Genomic DNA, 15,641 nt, shown 5'->3' with positions numbered 1-15,641 from the left:
ATTCTTTGCCGTGGTTTTTTTCAGTAATTGTCTCTCCCCCACTCAGATTAATCTTTTACTGTATTCTACTTCGACGGTATGGAAATGAGTCCTCACGCCTATTCCTCTAATACGAGAAACAGAATTTCAAATTTAGGAAGTTTTCTCTTAACATTCAGTTTCTAACGGCTTGCATGTTACGTCAAATTATTCCAAATTCTTTAACTTTAAAATTACAAATAGTTATGTTGCTTCAAAGTTCTTCAATATTTTGTTGGGTTCAACACTGTTTTCGTAAAAAAAAGATAAGATGAAACTTTTCAAAAAAAAATATCAACAACAAACTAACTGAAATCGTGTTAACTTTCAGCCCCATTTTTACCCAACATGTATTTCCATGCTAACAGATTTGTTATGATTTGAATCCCATTTAAGCTTTTTACTGTTTTATTTTTACTTTTTTAAATAAATTTTCAAAGCATTAATCTTGAAGAAACTACTTGAATATACATTCTGGTTATTTTATGGTTTACACTTCCTTTGTGAAAAAAAGATAAAAATACGGCTTCGTTAAACAAAACAAAGCGAAACTAACTGAAATCGTTTTATTTCCCATGGCCATATTTATTCAGCGTCTATTTCCATGCAAACATATTTGCTAACATTTGAGTCCCATTCAAGCTTTCTAGTGTTGTTTTTTTGTTTTTACTTTGAATAACTTTTGAGAAACATTACTATTGATGAAACTATTTGAATATAGTATTCTAAGATGGCTGATGTGGGTATTAAAACTTTAATTAGAATAAAGTACAGAAAGAAACATTTTGACCTTTTTGTTAACCTGATGATGACCTAAGAAGGTTGAAATGTTTTTGTGCTTTATTTTAATTAAAGTTTTAATATCTATACCAGCCGTCTTTAAATTATATTTTTATTTCAAGGGTTTTCTCGTTATCATGAATATTCAAATTTAGATCCTGGTCCAAAAAGAGGGTTGATAGCTTGTTGAATCGATTTTTAACCAAAAGAGTTATATTGTAAGTTGAAATCATAAACATGACAGAAACAATGAAATCCAATACCATAAAAATATTATTGTACTACAATTCATTTAAGGTATTCTGGGAGAAAAATGTTGACCAATGATGTTAGAAATTACAACAACCCTCGTTTATCAGGAAGTTAATCTTGTAGTATTATCTACTTTAACCCCATGTTTCGTAGCCGAACGCTCATTTCTTGAGTCATCAATAAGTTAATAGTATTGTGATGCTAAATGTCAGGTTAAATTTTCTGTGGTGGAAATAATGCAAATAGTTCATAGTGTGGCTGTTTGCTAAACGCGACAAACAAACTCATTAATAAGTTCAAAGACATGACTGTTACCAATCTTTGAAAAGTTAACAAATTTCTTGACAAATTACATTGAACTTTATTTCCTCAATTTTCTCTGTCTCTAGCTCATCATTGATCTATGACCAACTACCATAATTGTAAATCTAATCAAAGAATCCACTTTCAGCTTAATGCATTTTCATTCCAAACGTGAACGGCGGGTGAAAAAAAAATTGTTGAATTTCATGCAAAGCTACTCGATGGCTGTCTGCGCTATCCTTCCCTGATTTTTAGACTAGAAGAAAGACAGCTAACCAACAACGCTCATTACCAACTGTTAAACTATGTTTTTAACAGCGAATAATATGATTTACTGTTACATTATTACTTTTCACTGATGAAAGTTTAAGCTAACGAAATTTAAGCTCGAAACCGTCAAATTGCTAGTCAAATGCCCTAGCGTCCAAGCTGTGCTAGGGTTCGCGGGTAAAGATAGATTCTATAATATTTAAGAACAAACGCATCCAGCTTAAAATTTTTCAGTAGTATTCGATTCCGCTGTTATCAGAAGTTTATGATAAATAGTAAAAGTAGAAACTAAAAAAGGTATCAGAAAAACAAATACAAACGCTGATCACTATAACTCAATAAAAAATGTATTATAAAGGAATGTTGATATAAATATAGGATGAATTAAAATGTCTCTTGGTGCGTTTGTTTATTATTAAGCCTAAAGCTGTGTGTGTGTTTGTCTTATAGCAAAGTCACATCGGGCTATCTGCTGCGCCCACCGAGGGGAATTGAACCGCTGATTTTAACCTTGTAAATCCGTAGACTTACCGCTGTACTAGCGGGGTGCAAGCCAAAAGCTTTTCTTTTCTTTCTTTTTTTGGGATTTCGCACAGAGCTACTCGAGGGCTATCTGTGCTAGCCGTCCCTAATTTAGCAGTGTAAGACTAGAGGGAAGGCAGCTAGTCATCACCACCCACCGCCAACTCTTGGGCTACTCTTTTACCAACGAATAGTGGGATTGACCGTCACATTATAACGCCCCCACGGCTGGGAGGGCGAGCATGTTTGGCGCGACTCGGGCACGAACCCGCGACCCTCAGATTACGAAGCGCACGCCTTAACGCGCTAGGCCATGCCAGGCCCAAGCCAAAAGCTATACAATGGACTATTTGTGCTATGCCCACCACAAGGCATCGAAATTCAATACTTAACAGTAATATTACACACTTACGATACTAAAACAGGTGGTGAACATTGCAAAGAAAGTTTATTGTTTAATTATGCTTTAGAAAACAAATAATTCTAAATCTTCAATGCTTAAGTCAGAAACATTATTATATAATGCATACTGTATTGAAAATATATATTTAAGAAAATTTTATTTTTTCCATGAAATAGATTATCTGATTTTTGTTCAGATCATTTATCTAAAACTTGAATGGTATGAAAATACATGACTTGACCTCATGCATTGAGGATCTATAAAGACTATAAGAAAATAATAATTATTTAGTTATTTTCAACGAGTACAGTACTCTTCTAATCATAATTAGTAGAAACTAGATTTTTATTTTTGTTTCATTAACAAAAATTATTATTATTATGAATTACAACAGTAAATATTGTTTTCTAAGTCAGTATTGTTGATTTACACTTGTAAGTCGATAAGGAAAGGACGTTCAGTTCTAAGAAATCGAAACAAACTGGTTTTAAAGAATTTTATAGCAATTTCTACTGGTAATTAAAATTTCGATTACAAAAAACAAAACAAATATGAATATGTTATTTCTTATATAAATTTGTTGAAATTGCGTTATCATAGTAATATATAGCTTAGTAAGATACTTTTCTGAAATAAAGGAAAAAACTTACCCTCTGAATGTTTAATAAGTCTTCTTTATTACATGAGGAAATGTTGTTTGGTAATGATGGCGCGAGCCAATTCCCGCTGTCTTTTGTGAAAAACGATCCGTCTTCTTCTTCTACTGCTTGCAACTCTATGATATTTTTTGTTGCTACACATTAAAATGGTAAGATATTATAACCAAGGGTAGTTTTTAATGTATGATGTTGCGAGTTTGACTCTGTAGACATCATTTACTCGATGTATATGGGAATCGTGAACCATAACCTTACCTCAGAAGTGAAGTATGTTTTATATATGTAAATATGATGACAGAAAAGAGTTAGTCACGCGTTATCATTTCTCACTTTGTAATCTAAGATAGCAGGTTGTACCAAGTTAAGAAAGTGAGAATCAGTTTAAAGTTAGAAACTCATAAAATATGTACTTTTCTCACTCCTTGTATTAAATTGTAACGTTATGTTTGTTAACCGACGTCTTGCGTCTGACAAAGAGAAAATTTGCTATAAATGTCATAATAACTAATTTTAGTGTTTTATCACAGTTATTTGAACTTCAAAAGCTCTACCTTATAGAAGCAAGCTACCTAAATTTTAAGATAATTTACAACACAAAATAAAATAGAGAAATGATAAGTCATTTTATATATCTTAATCATAATCTTCATATTTAAAATAAATATCAATATCTTTAAATATTTTTGACTTTGTTTAAATAAAAGTACCGAAAGGAAATAGCTTAACACGTTAATCCATACTTGCTTAGTTTACAAATTATCTTTCTGTATATATTCAAGAAATTTCTCCATAGGTGAATATATATATTACTGGAAAGTTACTGTTGTTATATTTAAAAAAAAAAAAAGTTAATTGTATAAAAAATTACTTGTTTTTGGTCTTCCTTGTTTTCTAGATCGAATGTTAAGGACAAGAAGAAGACTTAGTCCTATCACCAATAAGACAATCATGCTCGCTCCAACAATCAGTAATAATGGACCGGATGTGACGTTCCATTCATCACCTAAATTGGATAAGACTTAAACGTACATAAACAAAAGTTTAAAATATATATGTGCATACATACTTCTCTTCGTCTCAAAACTAATGATTGACTTAGAATATTTTATTGTTTAGACATAAATGTATAATTTTTTAACAAATCACACCATTAAGTCTGCAACTCTGTATCGAAGTGTTAAGAAAAATGAAACAAAAACACTTAAGTTTATTACATTTTTTTGATGTGAAAGAAATTTTAAATTCAACAGAATCTTCAGTTTTCAACATGAGTTTTATATATATTTCTAAATATACTGGCATCCAAAACTAATGATAAAACACTTACCAGCGCCCCTAACCCAGTCTGAGATTGTATTGATTGTAATGATACTTCGGTCACTTTTACCTTCCACATTGACGGCATAAATTACTAGTTTTAGCATGGACCCATCATCTAAGCCTCGCAATAGAAACACCGGATTAGAAGAGGTTAAGTTGGCACGAAGGCTATGTAAAGTTTCGTCATGTACTTCCATGACAAAGTGTTGTTTCAAACCACCGTTGTAGCCTTGCTTGCAAGTTATTTCAACTGAGTTGACTGTAACATTCCACACTTTACAATCACGTGGCTTTTCTGGTGGTCCTATCGATATTAGGAATGCACAATAAAAATGTTTTACAGAATATATTTTGGAAATGTGGACTTCAAAGACAGTTGTGTATTTTTTCACCTAAAACTACATATTGGGCTATTCTTACTCTATTCATAGCAGGAAATCCAACTCCGGTTTTTAACATTGTAAGTTACGAAACTTATTTCTGACCCACAGAGATTAGATTACAATGAAACAATCTTTAATGTTTAGCTATTTTATATAACTTTCCCATATATGGTTAACACGCTGGTTGAATATTCATTAGCTACAGCATTGGTTTTGTTATCTTACATGTTACCACTTTCTTATGCTAGTGATTTTTAAGTTTCTATCTTTTAAAAATAAATCTTACAAAGGAAAAATAGAGAATAAAAACAAAACGTAGACCATTTTATCAGTGCATACATTTTACGGAGAATGCGGCGTCTTCATTCATTTTGTTAAAGCATCAATCACTCGTGCCAATGCTCAAGAAATCCAAGAAAACATAAGACTAAGTGAGAACTTTCTTCACATGAAATTTTAACTTAACAATATTTACATGTAAGTTTAGCTTTGTGGATTATATTTATCAATACATATTTCCTTCTTCCTTTTGAAGAACATAAAATTATGTTGAATTAATCTTCAGAAAATAAAGCGTGATAAAATCGGTTTACAATTTGTAAGTAACTTATAATTTCATTCAATAGAAATGCTAAGTATCACCTAATTCGTGTTAAATTATAATTGTTTTATAAAGAAGTTAGTGTATAATATAGAAAAAAGGTTTTGCGATTGTACAAATAGTTTATACAATCGTGATTCATTCATTCATGATTTAAAGATTTTCAAAGTAACATATTTCATTAACATTATTTAGTGAGATTAACCTACCTGCTGGTATAACAGAAAACACACATGGATAAGACTGAGTTCCTACTGCGTTACTGGCCCAACAAAGTAGAGTTCCATAATCAAATTTTGTTCTTGGAATATAGATTGCAACACTTTTTAATACGACACTGTGAAAAGTCACAACATCTAAAGATTCTCGGGAGTTATTGAAAATCCATTTAAACGTTACTTCCGGTGGATCTGCTTCGACCTCACAGGGTACTTTTACGGGTTTGTGTCTTGTGGTTCCAAAAAACAAGCATTTGATTTTCTTTACAACGCGGTGCATCTAAATAAAACGACCAACGCAGTTAATTTATAAATTTAAAAGCGTAAGCAATGAGTGCCTATTACAAACACAACGAGAAATAACTGGCTATTTCTTTCAAAAACATGCCATCTATGAAATTTGTTAATGATGTGAAGAATTTAAAAAAATCTCAACCCTAGAAAAATAAAGAAATATTGTTATCCTGTAGGAAATACTTAAACTTACTATTTACTTAATTTACGTACTGTAATAAAATAATTTTCATAGTAGTGGAAACGTTCTCTAAATGAAGATTGCCGAGAAAAAAACATATGAAAAAATCAAAATCAACGAATAATACTTTCATGGAAATACATTTTTAGGGGGGGGGAGGAGAATTTCAGCTGCTTATGACTCGCTTGATTTGTGTATAACATTAAAACCAGTGCAGATAGCCCTCGAGTAGCTTTGCGCGAAATTAAAAAACAAACAAACAAACAAAAGAAACATTGAAACCAAAAGCTGATTTTTCTATTATATATTTACATTGTTTTTTTTTGTCATCTTGTTCCAGGACTTAGCATTAATACAGAAATACAAGACAGTTACATATGCTTTGGAATTTGTAGTTTAGTTTTAGTGATATTTTAGGTAACTTGATGAAGAAAACACATGTTTTTAAGCATATAATTATATGTTTTCACGTAAAGTTTTTTGTTCCTCTCTCTGAGCAAATTTGTTTGTGCCTGCCACTAACAATCCTGCTGAATAAAATTTCTCTGCAGAAAAAATATTTATAGTTGACAAAAAAAGCATATTTATTACTTTACCCCTACATTTCATAACATGAATAGATACTTATGAATCTTATAAAATAAATATGTATTTTACGTACAAAAAAATCATTTCAGGTGTCAAATTCAGAAATAGGTTGTAAAGGTTATTTGCATTGAAAAGAAGATAAGTTTCCAAAAAACACGAGATCTCGTGTTTCTTGGAAGTACTAAGTATTTAAATACAAAATTGGATATTAGTCAACTTCATAAATGAGCATATTATAAGACACAACGGTTTTTATGTGAATTTATATTATAATAAGGAATATGCTTAAAAAGTAAATTATGTATATATTAAATCGAAGGTAAATTTGATTTAATAGATGACATTTGAATTTCCAATAACTTGTTTGTTTCATTATTCATTTATTTCTGATGTCTTCTATAATTGATTAATAGAACTTTTCAAAATTACGTTATGAAGTACTGTTAGATATGTCATAATATTATGTTACAATATTAAAATCTTGAGGCTCTTTGAACATGATATAAACTCATTAGCATTCATACACATTTGAATAAACTTGTTAGTCTGACTTTCTCTTAGAACAAAACATCTGGAAATTTAAAAGGTAAATAATAGATTGTATTATTTTACCAGAAATTTTATATTTTGTATTTTCAATCTAATAGTTACTTGTGCAACACCTTGAATAAACTTTCATGTTAGACACCTTAATAGTTCAAAAATAAAATTTTCTTTTGACCTAGAGAGAAAAAATTCATTTCAAATAGCAGGAATGTCTACCACAATTATAAACTCCTCACTGCAAGAAGTATTGAACGTGCTCATCGACAAGGAGAAAACCCAACCTTCGGCCTTTCGTTACGCACCCTAAAACTCTAACCAGTAAGCCATATGAAGTTCTCTATTTTGATATAACATTAATAGTATTAACCGTTGTTTTCATCTTCATTACAACTGATAGAAACACTAATGGTTACTCATTGATTACGCACTAAATTTCTATTCGAATCACTAATAAAGCTTAAAATAGGCAACTGATAAAACAAATTAACTTATTCAATAACAATAATAGCAATTAAAATCAAATTAGCAGTTACGTTTCTAGCATGCTTTGTCGTGCACTGTTGTATTATATTGTCGTAGTTTTATATTATTTTTGATTGCTGTAATTTAAAATCAGTTTCGTAACCTGTGACGTCCATACAATGTTCTAAAAAGGCGTTAGCCGAAACATCGAGTAAAATAAGTCTTTATCTGATGTTTGTTATTGAGAAAGAAGAAAGATTTATTACTATTTAGCAAAAATAACTTTGCAAACCAAAGGTATTTGTTTCGCCAAATGCACGATATAGCAGTACTATAAAAAACAAATGTAGCTACAACATTATTTACTAAATGTTACTCTTTGATTCTAAAGCATTGAATAATTTACCCGTAATGTTAAAGGGACGAATATAATACGATCTCTTGATTATGACTTAGAAACAGTTAAACTGGTTTATAAGCATAAGAGTTAACGAGTGACCAAGAAATCTTACTAGTATCTGATAATATGAAACAAAAGTTAGATAAAATGTATGTTTTCTGATAGGAAAGCCATATCAGGCTATCTGCTGCGTCCACCGAGAAGGTTTGGTTTGTTTGCTTTTCAATTTTGCGCAAAACTAGACGAGAGCTATCTGCGCTACTCGTCCCTAATATAGCAGTGTAAGACTAGAGTAAAGGCAGCTAGTCATCAACACCCACTTGCAATTTTTGGGCTACACATACAGTTTTTAGCTCACTTAGAGTGGTGCATATGCTCTGAATTAACCTAACATGTGTTTGTATAACTTAATTTGTGTTTATATAATACAACTTCTGTTCATATAATTTAATCTGTTTTGATAGAACCTAATTTATATTCATATAACCTAACTTATGTTCATATAACTTAGTTTGTGTTCTTATAAACTAATTTATGTACATATAAGGTTTACCTTATTTCTTGTGTATAAGGAGACGCTTTCTCGAGGTTTTTGTTGCAATTATGTTGTTAGGACGTTAAGTCGGATATATGTGTTTCTCTCAGTTATTCTGTTCAGATGTATAAGTACCAAAATACGATGTATTTTAATCTTTAGTTCGTAACAAGATTGAGGTGTAGCATATATGAACTTACATTGAATGCGAAGATTGAATGGGGCGCTCTTTCCCATCCCTTGTGTGTTTGTTGCAACACATTTGTATATCCCGCTTTGTGATCGATCCACACTGGCCAAAAGTACAGTATGATTTCTTACGAAGACACCAGCTGAGAGATTGGTGTAGAGGTCTTGGTCCTCGAGAACCCAGTTGACGGTCGTGACAGCGGGCTTAGCTTTGATATTACAGTTTAGAGTAACATCTCCACCTTCCTTCGCTGTGAAACTGTTCGGCCGACTCGTCATTATAATATTCAGTTGAGGTTTATCTGGTTTATACGTAAAGAATAAATACCGCAAAAAAATTCATACTAAAACAAATATTTCCAAGAACCAACAGCAATGTGTCGAAGAAGTACAGTTTCAAAACACACTGAGAGATGGAAAAGTTATATGTGATCGAATACAACTGTATATTTCCGAACGTGTGGTACAGACTTAAATAACACGTACATATTTATATGATTAATTAATTTCTTTATTTTTACTAATCTGAAAACTACGCAACAGGCTATCTCTGTTTTGCCCATAGCTCGTGTCGAAACGCAATTTTTAATGTAATAAGCCCTCAAAATTAGCCAACAAGAGGCACGATCTGTTAAATCATGAATATTTGAAGATTAAACATACTGTATTTTATTTCAAATTTAACATGTTATTGACTTTTGAAACTGTACATTGTATGTATGTAATACATATATATGATATATATGTATTATTTATACTACAAGACACTTTTTAAACATTCAAATACAAAATCCAAATATTCAAGGAAACTTATTCAAAAGTTACGCAGCAATAATTACCTACACTAGTGTTTGTTTCAATTAACACAATGGCACTTAAAAGTTTTGATAAATTAGAACATTAACATTTAGATAAGCCTTAGTAAAAACAGAAGTACTAATCTTTCCCTTCTTCTCTACACTAACGTTTGATAAATCAGAACATTAACATTCAGATTAACGAGCTTCAGTAAAAACAGAAGTATAATCCTTTTTCTCTTCTCTACACTGACTTTTGGTGTGGCATTCATAACACTGTTCTAAATAGAGTTTAAGTGGTGATGTTTACCTCATTGCTCTTGGAATTTATAGTCTTTTAAGTTAATATTTTATAATGAATCAATGTTTACGGTTAAAGTCCAAAAATAATTTATATGTCAAGTTATCTTTAATATAAGAAAAGAAGTTAATAACAAATATCAATGAACGATCTCGAGATGAAAAATTCACTAATATAAAATATTCTGAGAATACAGTATATGAAAACCACGAATACTGATATTAGGGCTATCATGATGTACTCACGCAATGACCGAATAATACAAATAAAATAGTATTGAAATACATACATGTTTAAGGGATCTATACAATTATTGGAAGGAATTCTGCGCCATTTTTAAAATCATGTGCATTAGAGTTCCCTTCGAGTGGATATTAAAATTTCAAGTTTCAAATTGCTTGGATTTTCCTTTTTAAGATTGTTATTTTAAGTGTAAAATTCGACTGCTAAAAATCTCATAATATTATGTTAATGTTTGTATGTTCTTCAGAAACCCTGATTTTATATCACTGAGCCTGATGTAATATTATTACTGAATCATTTTCACAAATTTATACGTATAAATATGCAAATTCGTATCAATGATGAATGTGTTTTTTTCTTTTTCGGGTAAAAGTGGCAAATGCTACAGATATGTGACAAAGAAAAAGTATAGTATTTAGTTGGTGAGAGGGACATTAGATACAATAATATTGAATGGGAGAATGTTGGGACATTTCTTTTCCGTTTGTAGCTCAGCGCTTGGAGCCGACAAAAGAGGTCATCCAATTTTGGAAGAAGGTAAAAATTTCTGTAAGACAAGAGAGATGACTAAAAAGATATATAAGAACTCGCTCTGTTATTTTAGGTAGAATAACCTCTGCTGGATCTGATCAAATACTACCAGGTATGTGACAGAAGAACCTCTGTTGGATCTTACCAGTATACTATCCTCTTTTGTCGAAATTATTATCACTAATCTTCAAAAAATGAATAGATATTGAATAGGTGTGTTTTAAACTTACAATGATTTAGTTTCAAAGTCAAATATATAAGATCAAGAGCTGAGATCTTGAAAATAATAAACTTGATTTTTCATGTGGCACCTTAATTTTCATATTAACAAATAGATATATAGCTGAAACTTTAGCTACAGTGACTTGAAATGGTACAGATAGTTTAATTTGACATTCAGCCACAGTGATTTTTTAAAATTATTTTCTTTGTGTTTCATTTTAAAAAGATACACATTTATAAATAAAAAAATATTATCAATTTGAAAAAGGTACAAAATTATAAATAAAATTATGTTAAACTATCAACTAATAACCACGCTGTACGTTCACAATAAGAAACTACTGAAGGAGATATGTGATTAGGAATTGAGAATTTAACACTTAAATGTTTTAGTGTTTGTAAAGCATCATAAGATATAATCACATGAATAATGTGTATTAACTTACGGTTGTGCCAAATATTCAAAAAATACTTTATTTTAGGTTCTACTTACATCTAACGTCTAAGGTTTGGGTATCGGTCAGGGTGCTGTCTGGAATCAAAGGATTCATTGCTGAGCAAGAAAGAGGTTTTTCGTCGTCGGTTACAGTAGGGATGAAAGCTAACAGACTTACAGTAACGTTACCATGACTGGATACATTAGAAGAAGCCGTTTTTAGTTGTCGATTACCTTTAAACCATTCTATTACCGCAGGGGGTCGAGATCCAGCTGTCCAACATTTAACTTGAGCTGGACTTTCTGCCGAGAATGGCTGACTACTTCGAACGATTTCCACGACAAGTGGTCTAACTAGATAAAACAAAAAAATCGATAATTTTTAGGACGATATAATTTGACAGATATTTGTGTATGTGATTATATAAAATATGTTATTTTGATATGTATAAATTTCATGTTCTTGGTGTCTTTAGTTGTGAGAAAAATAATATTGTATCTACCATCTCTCATTATTAGCTGCACGACCCGGCATAGCTACTTGGTTATGGCGCTCGATTCGTAACCTGAGTGTCGCGGAATCACATTCTCGTCACACCAAACATGATCGCCCTTTCAGCCGTGATGGCGTTATAACATGACTCTCAATCTCACAATTCGTTGATAAAAGAGTAGCCCAAGAGTTAGCGATGGTTGGTGATGACTAGCTGCCTTGCCTCTTACGTTACACTACTAAATTAAGGACGGCTAGCATAGATAGCTCTCATGTAACTTTGCGCGAAATTTCAAAAGAAACAAAACTTATTAGCTACATTCGTATACGCATATGTTTGAGATTATACGAGACATGGTTAAGTACACCATAGGTTTGTTGCAACTGATTTACGGTATTCTGTTTTCGCTTGTTTGAAGAAATAAATAACATAATACTTGCATGCATACTGTAAATTGAACGACACAACACAGATATGATAGACTACTGGTTAAAATTTATCAAACTTAATTCATTTTGATCTTTAAGGTATTATCAATTTATATATATTGAAAGAAATTTCAATTCCGCAAGCAAATGAAACTTTAAAATAACAAAATGTTCTCTGCGTTGCTGAATATTTTACGAATAACTTTCGGAAAGTACTGCTGCATGACTTGTTTTATTTTGAACGATATATTTATATATATATATATCATACTTATTTATAAAACAAATAAACATGAAAATATATTTAAAATGTTAAAGCAGATCATTATGTAAATTAAACTATTTTAATATTTTACATATTGTTTTGCGATATATCTGAGTTGAGTAAGGAATAAGCATTATTGCAACTTGTTTTGTAGAAAGCAAATCCACTGTACAATTTAAATAAAAAGCCACAACTGGAGTTTTGAAAGGACTGTTTATTTAATTGTATTACAACGTTTCAACCACTTGTTCAACCTAATATGATAAAGTTCAATAAAATGAAACTAAAATTTATTCTCAAAAACTGTATCTCTGGATTTTTATTTGAGGCATTTTTGTTAAGGTTTATTTTGCTGTTTTACATAAAATAAATTCACACTTAATATGAAAAAGAATTTATGTTAATAAATTTGTTCAGTTAAAAAATTACAGATTGTTGATTAGTGCAGGATACTTCCCTATTACTTTTTTCAACAATAATTCTAATCGTTTTGAGAAAAGCTCTGGCCTGGCTATAGTAAACTGAAGTGTCATGTTCCTTAACAAAATCATTTTTACTAACACATTAGCTGACTTTTTGCTTTAAATTTCAAACGTGTCTACTCACAATTCATGTCTACGGTGACCACTGTTGACAAATGGGCAGAAATATTGTTGTTTGACGCAACACAGCTAAAGGTTGCCATTAAATGGTGACGTTTCAAGATTGGTATTGTCAATTCGTTAATAACTGGGCCCATTCTCTTCCTTGTAGCCGTATCATCCAATAAGATCGTTTCTCGCCACCAACTTACACTCGGGACTGGAATTCCTGAAAATAAGTATAATTATTATTTACGTTCTAATGGAAACGCATAAGTATATTGTAGTAAGCTAAATAAAATGGCATAACAATATTGTCTTAAAGAAAATATAAAGATAACAGCCGTTTCGTTGGACAAAATAAGTTTCTTGTAATATTAAAAATTTGCATCCGCATCTGCTAACCTCATCTTCAAAAGAAGAGTACGATATAAAATATGCACACACATGAAATCGCCAATAGTTTGATTGTTTAAATGACTTATTTAGTTTTCTTACGAGTATTTAAGTAACTGAATATAGAAATAATTATTACCACCAGTTACTTCGCAGGTAATCTTTAAGGATTCTCCTTCGTTGTATGGCCCTATTAGGCTCTCTAGAATATCTCCTCTCTTATCTTTTATCAAAGGCTTTGACGGTAGTACTGAAACAAGTAGATAATTTAAAATTGAAACAAAATTCTGAAATAAATGTTATTCAATGCCTTTTATAAGTTACAGAGATACAATTATAAGGAAACTTCAATGAATGACATGTTTTTTTTCTGAATTATAATCCAAACCTTTTAGAGAATAGAAAGAAAAAACGAAATACAATATTTTCATTTTAAACACCAAATACTTAATGAAAGCCTCAAAAATACATTTATTTGCTTTAGAGCAAATTAGTTTCTATAACTCTCACACTTTCAGCGTTCTTTTTTGTTACTGGTAAAATGTAAGATATAATTTATGAATATATCATTTTCTATCACAGATTACAGGTTATAGGTTTAAAAAAACACGTGTTCAGCTTCATGCTAATAATAGGAATCTGGATTCTATTGCACAATAATGAAATTCTTGTTCTAAAATCTGAATAACTTTGGGTTCACTTCTAAGTATTGGCCAGTGTGTAGAAGATCTTAAATGAAATTGATATTTTTGATACTTCATTCGTATTTTCAAAATAAAATATATTAAAGAAAACTCTAAATTTTTCTTAACTTTACAAGCTTTCACATACTTTACTCTCTAATTTATATCATTGAATATAATAATAATCAGCATCTGAATAAAAAAATACAGGTGCTTTCATGAACCAAAAAAAGGAAACAGTTTGTTGCATTTAAGGTTCTTAAGGTGTATGAAAATATAAATAAATCTTCATAAATACAATACATGTACATTTCTAAAATATTCAAGGTTATATCAAACAAAGATTTTGGAGATCTGGGAACGTCTTTAGCTTTTCAACAAAATATACAAGTGTTTTAATTATAGGGTACTTTTAATAATTATGCTATAATACGTCGAATATTCTAGAGAAAGTTATAAAAGGTATAACCATTGCAAGGATAGAGCTCCGAATTTTAGAGCTGTAAACAATTGAGTTTAATGATCAGGTAAGCGAACGTGTTCGTTATTTGCTTAGTTTGAAGCGGAATATTGGACTACTTAAGTTATATTTGTGCACATTGAACCTGCCAGAAACTTTGAAACGGAAAACGTTCTTTTTTCTATCACCATATTTCATTCATAATGAATTATACATTATTTTCTCCTCTCTCTCATTTTTTTATAGGCAATGCTAAGCAAAAATCGAAAACAACTGCAAGCAATTCTACGTATACAATTATTGAACCATGAAAAAGCAAAAACCAATTTACTGACACATAGTAGAGGAATAATTGATTTTCTATAGGGTTAATTTATTTTACTCTGTAAAACTAATCTTTTTGAAACAGATGTTTAAGAAAACTTTGTTGTTGTTGTTTTCAGAAATTTATCGGAAAAAAATAGTTCTGTTAAATCTTTGTTAGAGAAGTTGCTTATATGTGAAAGAAATTCGATTTTACGGAAACATTCGACTGACTTAACATTTCCTGTCCCATTTTCCATCCGAACTTCAGCAACCTAAATATTGTTGAGACTGCACAGATGTTTCGCTTTAAAATCATTCAACTGCAACATAAATTATTTTCATTAGAAGAACAATAATATCTTACTTTACTGCCCCTATAAAATTACAATTCAAATCTTTACCTAAAAAATTCAGCCTGTAAAAGAATCTTCTGTGTGTGGATGCTAAAAATACATAAGATCGAGTTTATGACTAAATGTAACGATTTTCTATGTAGTAAAAAACATAAATCACAAATATAACTTTGTAAGATATAATTTAGGAATATATCATTTTGTATCACAGATTACAGGTT

The 15,641-nt window shown here is 30.6% G+C and overlaps 2 protein-coding genes across 3 annotated transcripts in view; one reads left to right on the top strand and one right to left on the bottom strand.

Moving 5' to 3' along the window:
- The window catches only part of LOC143255356 (coagulogen-like), a 34,712-nt gene extending 29,872 nt beyond the window's left edge, over nt 1-4,840 (top strand). Inside the window, exon 6 of the mRNA XM_076510874.1 lies at nt 4,103-4,840. Within this exon, the coding sequence (XP_076366989.1) occupies nt 4,103-4,133 (31 nt within the window). The 3' untranslated portion in view covers nt 4,134-4,840. The remainder of the gene's footprint in view (nt 1-4,102) is intronic.
- Nucleotides 4,841-5,785: 945 nt separating this feature from the next.
- Nucleotides 5,786-15,641, bottom strand: part of LOC143255355 (cell adhesion molecule 2-like) — a 35,998-nt gene continuing 26,142 nt past the window's right edge. Inside the window, exons 3-8 of one of the 2 annotated variants that reach the window (XM_076510869.1) lie at nt 15,469-15,510; nt 13,758-13,868; nt 13,248-13,451; nt 11,512-11,808; nt 8,936-9,226; nt 5,786-6,009 (exon numbers count right to left, since the gene is read on the bottom strand). In XM_076510869.1, the coding sequence (XP_076366984.1) occupies nt 5,933-6,009; nt 8,936-9,226; nt 11,512-11,808; nt 13,248-13,451; nt 13,758-13,868; nt 15,469-15,510 (1,022 nt within the window). In that variant the 3' untranslated portion in view covers nt 5,786-5,932. The remainder of the gene's footprint in view (nt 6,010-8,935; nt 9,227-11,511; nt 11,809-13,247; nt 13,452-13,757; nt 13,869-15,468; nt 15,511-15,641) is intronic. The other variant, XM_076510871.1, reaches the window with a different exon arrangement.

The sequence above is a fragment of the Tachypleus tridentatus genome, chromosome 7, assembly GCF_004210375.1.
Source record: "Tachypleus tridentatus isolate NWPU-2018 chromosome 7, ASM421037v1, whole genome shotgun sequence".
Lineage (NCBI taxonomy): Eukaryota > Metazoa > Arthropoda > Merostomata > Xiphosura > Limulidae > Tachypleus > Tachypleus tridentatus.
This window is presented reverse-complemented; position numbering and strand designations above follow the sequence as displayed.